This window comes from Tamandua tetradactyla, chromosome 3, assembly GCF_023851605.1.
Source record: "Tamandua tetradactyla isolate mTamTet1 chromosome 3, mTamTet1.pri, whole genome shotgun sequence".
NCBI classification, from domain to species: domain Eukaryota; kingdom Metazoa; phylum Chordata; class Mammalia; order Pilosa; family Myrmecophagidae; genus Tamandua; species Tamandua tetradactyla.
In genome coordinates this window covers 193,412,188-193,424,831 of record NC_135329.1, presented here as the reverse complement: position 1 = coordinate 193,424,831, position 12,644 = coordinate 193,412,188, and the positions used below count along the sequence as shown (strand labels likewise).

General features: G+C 51.0%; 1 protein-coding gene and 1 long non-coding RNA gene across 22 annotated transcripts in view; one reads left to right on the top strand and one right to left on the bottom strand.

Moving 5' to 3' along the window:
• Positions 1-12,644, top strand: part of TNS1 (tensin 1) — a 199,769-nt gene that overhangs the window by 106,544 nt on the left and 80,581 nt on the right. For all 14 annotated transcript variants that reach the window (XM_077155081.1, XM_077155084.1, XM_077155083.1 and 11 more), the window contains 10 exons: positions 1,017-1,067; positions 2,148-2,270; positions 2,663-2,727; positions 4,225-4,308; positions 8,170-8,282; positions 8,723-8,783; positions 9,026-9,101; positions 9,617-9,746; positions 11,205-11,270; positions 12,394-12,510. In XM_077155081.1, the coding sequence (XP_077011196.1) occupies positions 1,017-1,067; positions 2,148-2,270; positions 2,663-2,727; positions 4,225-4,308; positions 8,170-8,282; positions 8,723-8,783; positions 9,026-9,101; positions 9,617-9,746; positions 11,205-11,270; positions 12,394-12,510 (886 nt within the window). The remainder of the gene's footprint in view (positions 1-1,016; positions 1,068-2,147; positions 2,271-2,662; positions 2,728-4,224; positions 4,309-8,169; positions 8,283-8,722; positions 8,784-9,025; positions 9,102-9,616; positions 9,747-11,204; positions 11,271-12,393; positions 12,511-12,644) is intronic.
• On the bottom strand, positions 399-11,509 carry LOC143678083 (uncharacterized). Of its 8 annotated transcripts, XR_013173052.1 has the most exons (6): positions 11,376-11,509; positions 10,822-10,969; positions 8,287-8,444; positions 6,960-7,259; positions 2,935-3,028; positions 399-666 (listed from the first exon to the last, which is right to left on the bottom strand). It is a non-coding gene; the product is annotated as an uncharacterized LOC143678083 (long non-coding RNA). The 8 variants fall into 8 exon arrangements; XR_013173051.1 differs by lacking the exon at positions 8,287-8,444; XR_013173053.1 differs by lacking the exons at positions 399-666; positions 8,287-8,444 and adding an exon at positions 1,079-1,711.

Here is a 12,644-nt window from a genome sequence, read left to right as displayed (position 1 = left end):
CATGTTCCTCTAGGGGTGAGAGGGTGGATTAGAAGCTGTCTAAGATCCTTTCTGATTGTAGGAGTCCAGAAATCTGAGGGTCTCTGCTATGCCTACCCACCTCTATGCTGCCACCCCAGGCTGTGCTGCCCTGTCTCAAGTCTTGATTATCCCTCCAGGACAACTTTGAGTTTCCCAGGCACTGGGGTTCATCATGACGTCCCATCCCTACTCTGCTCTGGGTAGAGCTGAGTGGGGGTGGGAGTTCTGTACATCTCTTCAGAAGAGGAGACAGGAATATAGAGGCTGGGGGGAGGGTCCCCTAGGGGTCAGGGGCGGGGGAGTCCATGGGAGTATGGTTAAGGGTCACAGGGACTCTGATGGAAGAGGGGTGCAAAGCAACTGAGAGTCCACACAGCATGGTTTGTACCCTGTGGTGGAGAATGTCCAACCACAGAGAAGTTGTACGTTGCAGGGGGTGAAGGTCTTCTAAAGCCAACACGTCCGGTGGAAATTAGGGACAGCCAAAATACTTACCATTTAATCCCAGATTCTCATTCTGTGTGTGAGCTGCCCTCCTTGGGGTGGCATGTGGGACCTGAGGTGGGTTCCACTCTCTTCCCATCTTCAGTGCACAATATCCACTTACTCTGGGGAATGGCTGTCTATTTCTGTCTTCTTCTTTTCCTGAAAACCCATAGTTGAGCTCTTGTAAATCAATGTGTGTCTGATCATCTAAGAGAGAAAGAGAGAAAGAGGGAAGGAGAAGAGAAGGAGAGAGAGAGAAATGGACAGACATAAAAGAGAGAGAGATATAGGCAAATGGAGAGAAGGAGAGAGAGACCGAGAGATAGATGGCCCAGGAGGGTCGTGGCTGTGGAGTAGGCCCCTGGCTGTGAGAGGACAACAGGTTCTGGCCATCAGTGGAGGGCTCTAGTGGAGGAAGCTGAGCCCCTGCATGAGCCAGTGGGTTTCCTTACCACAGTTCTCCTGCTTTACCTCATCTCCTCGTGATCTCTTCCTTTTTCTCTTTCTAGCTTTTCAACCTCTCTGAGCGGAGACCTGACATCACCAAGCTCCATGCCAAGGTGAGCCTGTGAGCCCATCTGGGAGAGAGGGAGAGCAGATGTGCTTCTGTCCCTGCAATTCCCTCTGCAGGGGACACACGGGACCTCGTTGGGGGTTGGGGGGCTGGGACAGTTTGAAAAGTCTATTCAAAGTTAAAATGCCATCCTATATTTGAAAAGTGGAATATAATATATTTATTTTTTTCATAATATAAATTACAGAAAGTAAAGCTTGGAATAGTGATTTCCTGCCCTGGTTGGTGTTCTACCCCCACCCCCCAAGGGGAGCACATGAAATCTCTGTGTGAGGTGGAGGTTGTGAGAGTTTTAGTTCTTACTTGAGAGTATCTTGGATTTAAAATGGTTGGATATTGCTGCCTTAAACAATTCTTCTGCCAGCTTTCTTTTGTTGGCTCAGTGGGTTGTGTGTGTGACTTTGCCATGATGTTTGCTCCAAGTTCCTGGGACTGTGGGCCCAGGTGCTGTGTGACCCTGGTCAGGTGACAGACTTCTCTGGGCCTCATGTTGTACCTCCCAAAGTGGATGGGATGGATTAGAAGGGCTCTACCACCCTTCCAAGTAGTTCTCCTTTTCTGTGAGCGTAAGCTCTGCCTTTCTGTCCTCTTCAATCTTCTCTTGGTGGGCCTGGAAATTTCTCATTGTCTCTAAAATAGATCATGGTTTGTTCAGGGCCTGGAGAACACCTGCGGGTACCCGGGAGCCCTTTGCTTTTCCCGCTTTTGCCCCGAACCAAGCGTCAGGGCAATGCTGAGTGGTCCCTTAGCACATCTGAAAGTCAGAGTCATCCTTTACTCACATATGAAGAAACTGAGGCTTGAAGAGGAGGACATGACTTCCTCAAGACCCTGCAGTGACTCAGCCTTAGAGCCGATCAGGGTCTCAGCAGCTGCGGTCCTGGGAAGTGCCCTTTGCCTGCCACCCCCACTGCCCAGCTGGCCTGACAGGCAGGGCAGGAACCACAGTGTGGCTGCTGGTGGCTGCTGTTTTTGATTCTGGCTAAATGTTGCCTTTGCCACTCCTGCTGCCCTGGTCAGCCCTCCAGGCCTTCCATACTCTTCTCACTCATGGCTTGGACCACAGGTACTGGAATTTGGCTGGCCTGACCTGCACACCCCAGCCCTGGAGAAAATCTGCAGTGTCTGTAAGGCCGTGGACACTTGGCTCAATGCTGACACCCACAATGTGGTCGTTCTGCACAACAAGGTCAGAGCAGAGGGGTGAGGGGCATGTGCGTCTGGGTGTGTCTTTGGGTGTGTGTGTCTACCTGCCGGAGTCTTTGGGTTGGGTCAACATGCACATCTGTTTGTGTATTCTCCTTTCTAGGGGATGATAGATTCTGTCCTAGGGGGCACACTAGGAAATGAGGGGGATCCATTTGTGGGTCCCTCTAGAGCAATGAATGATGTTTCTTTTTCTGTTTGAGACTTAGCCCCTCTACCCTCCCTTGCTTCTACCTTCTTTCTTTGATGGTCCTTTACAACCACACCCCTCTCTCCAGTCCCTGTCCCCTTTCCACCAAGGATTCTGGGTGGGTTATGTGAAAGTAGGGTCAGCCTTAGGAATAAATAAAGGGTTTGTGTTTTGGGCTCTTTCAGGGAAACCGAGGCAGGATAGGTGTGGTCATTGCGGCTTATATGCACTACAGCAACATTTCTGCCAGGTAAGAGGGACCCTGAGCCTCCCATCCCCTGAACTTCGACAGCAGGGACCTCTTCCTTCCATGGGGTTGGAAGGTGAGAAAGGGGATGAGAGTGATATGGATGGGGTAGGGGAGTCCCCAGAAGAGAAGGTGTCTGTCCAGCTCTGAGGCAGAGAGGCCTGGACGTAGAAGGCAGAATAGAGGAGAGTCCCTCCCTCTGGGCCCTACCAGAGGCAGCCTCGGCAGGCAGGGCCAGTCCTGGATGTCCCATTGGGTCAGCTTCTTTGGGCCACTTTTCCTTTGCCAACTGCCTTCTGTTTTCCTGGGTGAGCAGGGAGGGAGTCAGAAAGAAATGTTGGGTCAGATCTGGGGCCAGCAGAACTACCTAGCAGTTATCTCTTCTATCTCTCTGTCTCTGGCCTGCAGCACCCTCATCCCATCTAGATATTTTGGGGTAAGACTAGGAAACAACCAGTGGATGAATCTCATTCTGATTCTATTTTGCTGAGAGGAAGAGGGATTCATTCATTCATTCGTTTACTCATTCAATGCTTGTTGGACCTCCCCTGTGCCAGGTGGTGGTCTAGGTGCTGGGGATGCAGCACCGGGCTAAGCCAGGCCCCTGCCCTCATGGACATTCAATAAGTAAACACATGCAATATAAGATTGGGTGACAGGTACCCGAATGAGTGCAGAGAACCGAGAAGACAGTGGGAGGGGGGTGATGTGGTCACAGGCCCCTTGAAGAGGTGGTATTTGAGTAGAGACCTCATTAAGTGGGAGGGGGTGGGGAGACTGGGTCTATAAATCTGGGGAAGAGCCTTCCAGGTGGAGAGAAGAGGAAGGGCAAGTGAGATTGCGAGGGGGCCTCTGTGTCTGGGGTGAGAGGAAGAGCAGTGGGGATAAAGCTGGGGAAGGCGGGAAGGGTCAGCAGGGTCTTCACGAGAACCTGGGGGTTTACTCTAAGAGTGATGGAAGCCATTGGAGAGTCCAGAACAGGGGAGCCATGTGATCTGTCTTTTAAAACGATCTTTCTGAGCCCTCTGTGGGCATTGCAGTTAGGACAGTAGATTTATGACTAAGAAACCCAATCTAGCCTAACCTTATCTTTACATGAACATTTTCTGTGTTCCTTGTATGTGCCCCATGTGCCAAGCTCTTTATCACACTCAGTCACCATAACAACCTTTGAGAACAGTGTGATTAGCACGCTCAGTTGTCAAGAGAAGAAAAACGAAGATCAGAAAGATTCAGTTACATGCCCCAAGCACATGGCTAATAAGATGGCTATTAAGAGGTAGATTTCTCTTGCTCCAAAGCCCATGTGCAGGGTGGAGAGATGCTGGCGCATTTTGGGCCCTTTTCCTGAAAGCTTTTCAGCTTGGGATGGCTGGAGAAAGAGTCCTGTTCCGCACCAGGCAGTGGGAATGTCTGGGGGGCTCTACAGGCCTGGAGCAGCAAGGGTGGGGAAGGGCCCTTGGATGTGGGAGTCATTTTCTCCGCCTTTCTCTCCCTCAGCGCGGACCAGGCGCTGGACCGGTTTGCAATGAAGCGGTTCTACGAAGATAAGATCGTTCCCATTGGCCAGCCATCACAGAGAAGGTGGGTCTCTGGGCTCGCGGCCCAGTGCATGCATGTGTGTGCTCACTGTACATGGAGACTGGATTCGTGTACCCGCAGGGGATGCAAAATCATGCCAAGGTGGAGGTGTACCAAGCGCATGTGTTCAGATGCCAGCTTGTGTGCACTCGGGAGTGCGGGGAAGCCCAGGGGCCAGCCTGTGAGGGGAGGTGGGCTGACTTGGCAGGTAGCTCCTGAGGCGAGGTGGAGAGTTTTGGGAGAGGCATTGCCTGGAGGGTAAGGAGGTGGCTATTTGAGGATTCCCATGCTAATCTCGGCTCCAGTGGCAGGACTGTGTCTGTACTGTGAGTCATCAGAAGGCTGATGTCACTGCCGCCGGCCCTGGGGAGGTCACAGGGATTCACAAGGAGAGTCACCTTCTGTTGTGAAGGCTTTACATTTTTTACTCAGGGCTCACAACATGACCTCATTGGAGTCTCACAGTGTTCCAGGCAGGAAGCAGGGCAGGGGTGGCTCGCTGGCTGGCTGGCTGGCTGGATGAATGGATGGATGGATAGACTTATTTGGCACATTTTAAGCTCTCTGTTATGTTCCATACACTGCAGGGGAACAGGACAAATTCCATGCCCTCATTAAGCTGATATTCTATTGAGATGGACATTGAACAAGTAAACACACAAACAAGACCATTTTAGATAGCAATAGGTGCTGTGAAGACAAGAGATGAGCAGTGCAGAGAAGGGAGTGATGGGACAAGGGGACTCTGATGAAGGAGATTGGAGAACAGCCTTCAGAGGAGAGGAATTTGAGCCAAGTCTAAATGATGATGAGTCCCCACTTGGAGATCTGGGACACCCCCATTTACAGACAAAAGTTCTGAGCCCAGAATGGGGGCATGGCATGGCCAGGGCCCATGGTGAATGGTAGCAGAGCTAGAATGTTTGCAAAAGCTCCTAACTCCTGGACTAGGGCTCTGTCCTCGGGTTGTGCTGCCCACTGTCCTGAGGGCTGCCCCTGCATTCTGCTTGTTGGGTCACTTGTTGAATGTTGTCTGATTGGAGGGAGTGGGAGCTGGAGCGGTGGGGATCCTAAGCCCAAACTTCAAAACTGGAGGGCGGGCCTCAGGCCCAACTCCTTTTGTAGCCAGGAGTCATGGACCTGTCGTCCCCCAGCCTGTGATGTGGCAACACTGCTCTGTGCACTGTGGTTACAGCGCTGAATTGTCAGACAGGGTCTCACAGGGCTTACCTTCTGGGGAGCTGGGGAGGGGACAGGATGGATGATACCCAGGTACACAAAATCAAGATCATTTCAGAGACTGATAAGGGCTCAGAAGGAAAAGAAATACACAAAGTTGGGTGATGGGCTAGAAAGTGATGGCGTGGACGTGAGGGGCCATGCAAAGTGACTAACCTTTCAGAGAAGGTGACATATGAAGTGAGATCTGAGTGGGGAGAAGGAAGCATCCTACTGAAGGTCTGGGTTAGAGGATCAAGGCAAAGGGGATGGCTTGAGGAGACCACAAGCGTCCCTATGAGCTTCTTGAAACACTAACTGGGTGAGCAGGACCCCAGAGCTGCAGGGCCCCAGAGCTTTCCAGCCTCTCTATTGAGGGTCCCCTTTGTGCACCCCCCCGCCCCCCCCCCCCCACCTTGCTTGGCTGGCCTGAAGTGAGCTGGTCCAGCTAGCAGCTGTCTTGGACATTGTATTGGGAAGCCCAGGAAGAAATGAGTGAGTCCTCAGGCACCCAGGAACCTTTCAACTGGCACAGGAGACCTGATGACCTGCCCTTGGGTCAGGGATCAGAAATGGGATGTCTTCATTTTCAGAAAATTGGGGCCAGGCCTCCAGACACAACAGCTGTGGATATTGAAAGTCTTCCCAAGGAAGATGTCTCAGGGAGGAAGGAAGTAAATAGGTCAAGAGCTGGCTGGCCAGAGTCCCTGGCTTGCCACATGTGGCTGGTTGGTGGTCTTGGTCACAGGTGTGGCCTTTGACCTAGAAGGAGCATGAGCATGCTGCTACCATGGCATAATGTGGCTGGGAGGGAGTGGGCAGAGCTGTGGAAGCCTGGATATGAGGATCAGCATCACCTCTCAGGAACAGTATTATTCAGGAATTCCATGGTGCTCAAAGTGTGCTTACAAGCATGCCATTGGTGGGGAAGGGTGTAGTTACATTATCTGTGCCTGCCTTGCAGCTCATATCTGAGCCATGGGCGGGGAATTCTGTCTGTGCCCAAATGTGAAAGTGCAACTGTTGGGTTTGTTATGTATTTGTTGCCACTTTCCCGCCTTCTGAATGTCAGTGTCACTTGCAGAGAATGGAGGCGTTGGAGGAGAGGAGGGAGGGGCTTTGCCGGCAGCTCCCCCATTCATTGTCACCCCACCCCTGGACTCATTGTCCCCAAGCACACAGACACATCCTGTTGGCACGATCAGGGTAGCTGATAGGAACCTCACTTTTCCAGGTTTCCGGTTTGAGTAACGGGGCTGGGGGCTGGGCAGGGGCCTGAATAGGAGCTGGTGGTGCCCATCAGATTATCTTGCTTGGGGAGTCCGAGGTGGCTCCACCCAGGCCCAGGGACAGAGGCTGCAGGCCTGGAGGTGGTCCAGGGAGCCAAGAGACAGGAGGGCAGCCTCGTCATGGTCACGCGGGTTCCATTCACCCACCTCAAGGAGTTCCTGTTGGCCCCTGCAGCGTCACAGGGTGCATTCCGATTGGTCTAGTTGACCCAGCTGGACATTCTCTGGCCAATCAAGAAAGAAGAAAGGTCCAACCAAGCAAAGGATTGGTCTGCAGTTCAGGCGGATGTGTCAGAGTCCCAGACTTCTTTCCTTCTCCTGCTCACCCACTCCTGGCTTTGCAGCCTTGAGTGTGTGTCTTTGCGAGGCCAGTGACCCTTTCTGGGTGCAATTTTCTCTCCGTCTAGGTTTGGGGCCAGGTTAATCCTTCCATGCTTTCAGCAAGATCTATGTGAAAAAAATTGGGGCAATGCTGACCCTAGAGGTTCGGATATTTATTGGAAATTGGTTATCAAGTGGAACAGCCTATACAGAGGGACTTCATATATTGCAGATGAATATGGGAAAATATAGGATTATAATTATTAAGCTCTCAATTACTGTTTTCAGGACTTCAATGTGCCTGAGGGGTCTTTGGGAGCAGAAATAGGGCTGGTGAGTTTGGGGCAAGAATGCGGAGCTGTTTTATGGTTGACCAGCCAGGCTTGCACTGTAGTGAGCAGATTAGTGACTGACGCATGTCTGGGATGTGTGGAAGGGACTTCCGTCCTGACAGATTCTTGAGAAAGGACTGTTCCTGTTGGCCACCAGGGGGTGCTAGAGAATTCCTAGTGGGATGTTTGGCGCGATCCAGTTCCAGGTGTAAGGTACCAGCTTGCCCTCCCCATCTGGAGCTCCAATCAGCCCAGACAGATGGGGTCTTTCAGTTCGTGAGGCTCCCTGGAGAAGAAATTACAGCATGACAGACTGATGGAGATTCCTTATGCCAACCCGGGTCTCCAGCTCCCTTAGCCTGCTGTTATCTTTGCACCAAATTTCCCTCTGCAAGCTTGAGAGTCTTCCTAATGTCCAGCCCAATCCCTTGTCTTTCCAGTTCTGGCCCATTTTTTAAGACCCTAACATCGAGGGTAGGAGGGATGGGGTTGGGGGACATCTTTAGCCCTTAGAGAACCAACCGCTGGGATTCTGGCTTTGCAAGCTCCTTTTCTTTCCTCTACAGGAGCAGAGCCATCCCTCTTCCTCTTTCTCTAAGAGCACTGCCCTAGGCTGACCCCTCCCTCCCAGGCCTCATGGTGGCTGGGGTCTTGACCCCAGGACAGGCCCTCCCTTGCTGAACTTGTCCCTCTTGATGCTGCAGGTACGTGCATTATTTCAGTGGGCTGCTCTCCGGCTCCATCAAAATGAACAACAAGCCCTTGTTTCTGCACCACGTGATCATGCACGGCATCCCCAACTTCGAGTCTAAAGGAGGTACCTGTCGGAACTCTCTGGCTTCCCTTCTCCACCAGCCTCCTTCCCGCAGTCTTCCATCTCCCCTCAGGAGCAGCCTTGGGTGGTGTAAAAGCATGCTGGCTCCAGGACCAGGAGGCTTGGGTTGTAGTCTCACCTCCTGAGCCTTCTTTAAGATCCAGTCTGCTCGTTTGAAAAAATACAGGTTTCATATTTGCAGTGCCTGCTGGCACGAAATGTGGGAGATGGCACTATTTTGGAGACTTAAAATGCCTTACAAAGGAAAAGTTAGTATTTCTTCCCCTTTCTGTTTTCTTCCTTCCTCTTTTTCTCTTTCCTTGTTTCCTGCTTCCCCTTCCTGCCCCTCCTTACCCGATTCCTTCCTTCTTTTGTCTCTTCCTTCTCCCTCTCCTCTCCCCTTCCCTCTGCCCTCTCAGCTAATACTCATCCCTCCCTTACAGGCTGTCGGCCCTTTCTCCGGATCTACCAGGCCATGCAACCTGTTTATACATCTGGCATCTAGTAGGTATCCATGGGAACCAGAGGCCAGGGATGTCCACGGCCCCAGGCCTAGGATTGGGGCTGGGAGATGGGGAGTAGGGGCCAGGCCAGAAGTCACCTGAATCTTCCTCCCGAGAGCACTGAAGGGATGGAGGGGTGGGGTTTCCCAGTCAGGCCTCTAGAAGAGGGGCAGCAGGGAGAAAACATGCTCCCTATGTCTGCTCTCAGTTGCCTTCTCTCCTTGGCCCCCCTCCCCCCGACAGCAACGTCCAAGGGGACAGCCAGACCAGCATCTGTATCACCATCGAGCCAGGGCTGCTTTTGAAAGGAGACATCTTGGTGAGTGCCACCAGCTTTATTTTGACCTCCATCCTCATTTAATTTTCCTCCCTTCTCTCCTCCTGTTCCCTTCTGCCTCTCCAGCCAGCCTGGTGGCCTGTCAGCTTTGAAATTGTAGGCTCTCAGTGCTCCTGCAAGGCTTTTCAAGTGGTCTGTTGTCCTCTCCCCGAGCTCTGAGTTAGACTCCTCTCCTACAGGCTGTTCTTTTGTTCTGGAGCATCTATAATGCTTCCTGTTGGGGACAAGGACTCCCTCAATGTCAACTTCGATCATTTCTGTTGCAATTTCAATCTGCTCCAATGTCTCCATTCTAGCTTATATGCAGGAACTTCTTGGGAGGACTGTTTTGTCTCCTTAGGGTGAGACTGGACTCCAGCTCTCTACTATTCTAGAAGAGTGTCGTTTTCCTCACTGGGCTTGGGGTGAACCCAGTTGGTGGAGCTAAAAAGAAGGGTCCTCAAGACCTGATTTCCCACCTCCAAGTCCTGACTGGCTCTGCTACTTTTCCCACCCAGCTCAAGTGCTACCACAAGAAGTTCCGGAGCCCAGCTCGTGATGTCATCTTCCGCGTACAGTTCCACACTTGTGCCATCCATGACCTGGGTGTTGTCTTTGGGAAGGAAGACCTTGACGATGCCTTCAAAGGTGGGCTTCTGGGGTGGGACCAGGGCTGGGGCTCCTGTGGCAGGGAGAGTTCCCCTGTTGAGGGTTTGTGGAGGGCATGGTAGGGGACCATCTTTTCTGAGTCACACGGTCTACCATGTCTCAGGGTGTTTTTGGTAACAATGGGAGGGAATGCTTGAGGCTGGGATGGTCTGGGGATCTGGGTTTTCAGTGAAGTGGGATAACTATGATCTTCACTGCCCCGTTCCCCTCCCCCTCCCCCCTCCCCCGAAGCCCTGGGATGTTTTATATCTTGCAGCCTTTTCCTGCTGCTTTCCCTGTATTTATTTCATCTCGTTGACCAGCATTTTTTTCAATATTCATGGGGTATCTACTTTGTATCTCATGAGTGGGGAGGCAGACCTAGTAAGAAATGATTATCCTGCAAGGTGGAAGAGCAATAGTGGAGGGGCTGTTGGAGCAGTGAAGGAAGAAGGAGATGTTGAAGGGTCTCCATGTGAGGTTCTAGGTGTATCACAATCAGGCTCAGGGCATATCCACATCCATCTACCCATCCATCCACCCAAAAAGCATCCCTTGCATGGCTCTTTGTGCCAGGCATGTACTAAGTCCTGGAGAGAGAAAGCCATCAGGTCCTGCCCTCAGGGAGCTCACAGTCTCATGAGAGAAAGAGGCACACAAATATGATTCTCTGAAGTGATTCCCGCAGTAATGGAAGTCCCAGGGAGGGTCCCCAGTCCCTGCTGTCACTCCTTTTCCTAAAGCTGGTGATCTGTGTCTGGACTGAATCTGGGCAGAGAGCACAGAGGGCCCTGGGGCTCCAAGGCCTGGTCCTTGCACTGGAGCCAGGGGCCAAATGCAGAAGAAGCAGTCACAATCACAGAACCGAGTGTAAATGTTAGTAGTCCTAAGGAAAACTCAAGGTGTAGCTGACAAAGTATAGGTAGGATTGGGGAGAGGTAGAGGGAAGGGAGGGAAACAAATTTCTTCCCCTTGCTTGGTAAGAATCAAGAGACACTATCTAAACTTGACACATCAGGGCATCAAGGTTTAATTATTGTATTTAAAGTTTCAAGGGCAATCAATAGATTGATACCTTTGTCAACTTAGTGATGTCATTGGTGGTGGTAATGATGATGATGATGATGAGCTTTAAGATGAAGGGAGGTGAGAGTAGTATATGTGAACCAAATTATTACTCTTCATGGTGGCAACTCAGTAGACATTATTTCAACTTGGTGTATCTAGAAATATTGGTAGAGGTTATTATTTAGAATCTTGGAGGGAACCACTAGTACAACAAAAACAGGAAGGGTTAGAAATGGAGAAATAGACAATAGCTAGGATAAGTTGTAGTTACTATGTTTAAATTACATATTACATATTATCATATGATACATTAGTTTTTTAAAGAAGACTTTTTTGGTGTCCTTTTTGGGAATTAATTGTCCATTTTTGTTTCTCTTTCTCCTTTGTCAGATGATCGATTTCCAGAATATGGCAAAGTGGAATTTGTATTTTCTTATGGACCAGAGAAAATTCAAGGTATAAGCTAAGTTGAGCTCTGTTCTGCTCCTTCCCTACCATCCTGACTTGTCCCATCCCACCCCACCATCCTCCCTCTGGCCTGCTTTATGATGATTAAGTTACCTGTGAGAGGCAGGTCAGCAGTAAAGGATCTGGATATCAGAGTAGACCCCAGCTAAACAAGAACCAGCGACTTAATCTCTGGATAATAAAAATAAAAAAGCAGACAGAGAGGCTCAAGGATGGATAAACTGTTCTGGTTCCATTAGGTCATAATCCTGTTATATGCAGAGGCTGAGTTCTGTGGTGTTGGAGGGAGTGCTGGAGGACACTCATAGATGCTGGGTGGAGGATGAGTATTTATGAGAACTAAGGTGATTCAACCTGAAGACAAGTAGACTGATTTAATAATAACCTTTAAGCCTCCAGACTGGTTATATATGGAGACCAGTTGTTTCCTACCTTATTTGAGAATGGAATGGGAGGCGATGATGTTAGGTTACCAGCAGAGGACTTTGGATAGAGTAAAGAAAGGGCTGCCAGGCCAGGGAGGCAACTCACCCTTGAAGGCCTGCCTTGCAGCTGGTACCGTTTTTGTTTTGGGGGCTTTCTCTGGATGGGTAAGAGAGGCTCCCCTTCTCCCCTCAGGTCTCTGGCTGGACTGCAGAGTATCTTGGGTGAGGGGCAGAGGGATGGTTGAAATGACCTTTTAGCTGTGGCTTCTCTGCTGTCCCTGACCCCATGCCTTCCCAATACTCCCTCTCCTGACTCCAAAGGCAGATTCCTAGGTCTCCTGGCACTACTCTAGGGACTCCTGGGATGGAGAAGTGAATGAGGCAAACACCCAGCCAGAGGGTACCCCTAGCTTTCTCCCAGGGGTCTTTATTCCTAAGTGCCCCTGTCCTGATTTACCCCCAGTGACCTGGTATGAGCCTTTTTAAGAATACAAGAAACCAGACTCCTAGTTTCTCCTTCCAACTTAAGCTGCTGGTCCCCCCTCCTCCCCCTAATGCTCAAGAAAATGAGAAGTCCCTTAGGGAGCCTACTTGGGGGAGTTAGTTGGCTGCCTCAATTTTCCAGCTGCTGATTTCTTTTTCCTTCTCCTCAATGCTCTCCCTTCCCTTGCCTCCCCTCCACTTAGGCATGGAACACCTGGAGAATGGGCCCAGTGTATCTGTGGACTATAACACTTCTGACCCTCTCATCCGCTGGGATTCTTACGACAACTTCAGTGGGCATCGAGATGATGGCATGGATGGTAGGTGGGGACCAGTGGCTTCTAGCCCAGTCCCTCAAACCCCACCCCTCTCCAAACTGCTCAGCCCCTGCTCCACTGCTTCCATTTTCTCAGCTGGTCTGAGGGGAGACAGAGTGGGTAGCCCAGGGCAAAGC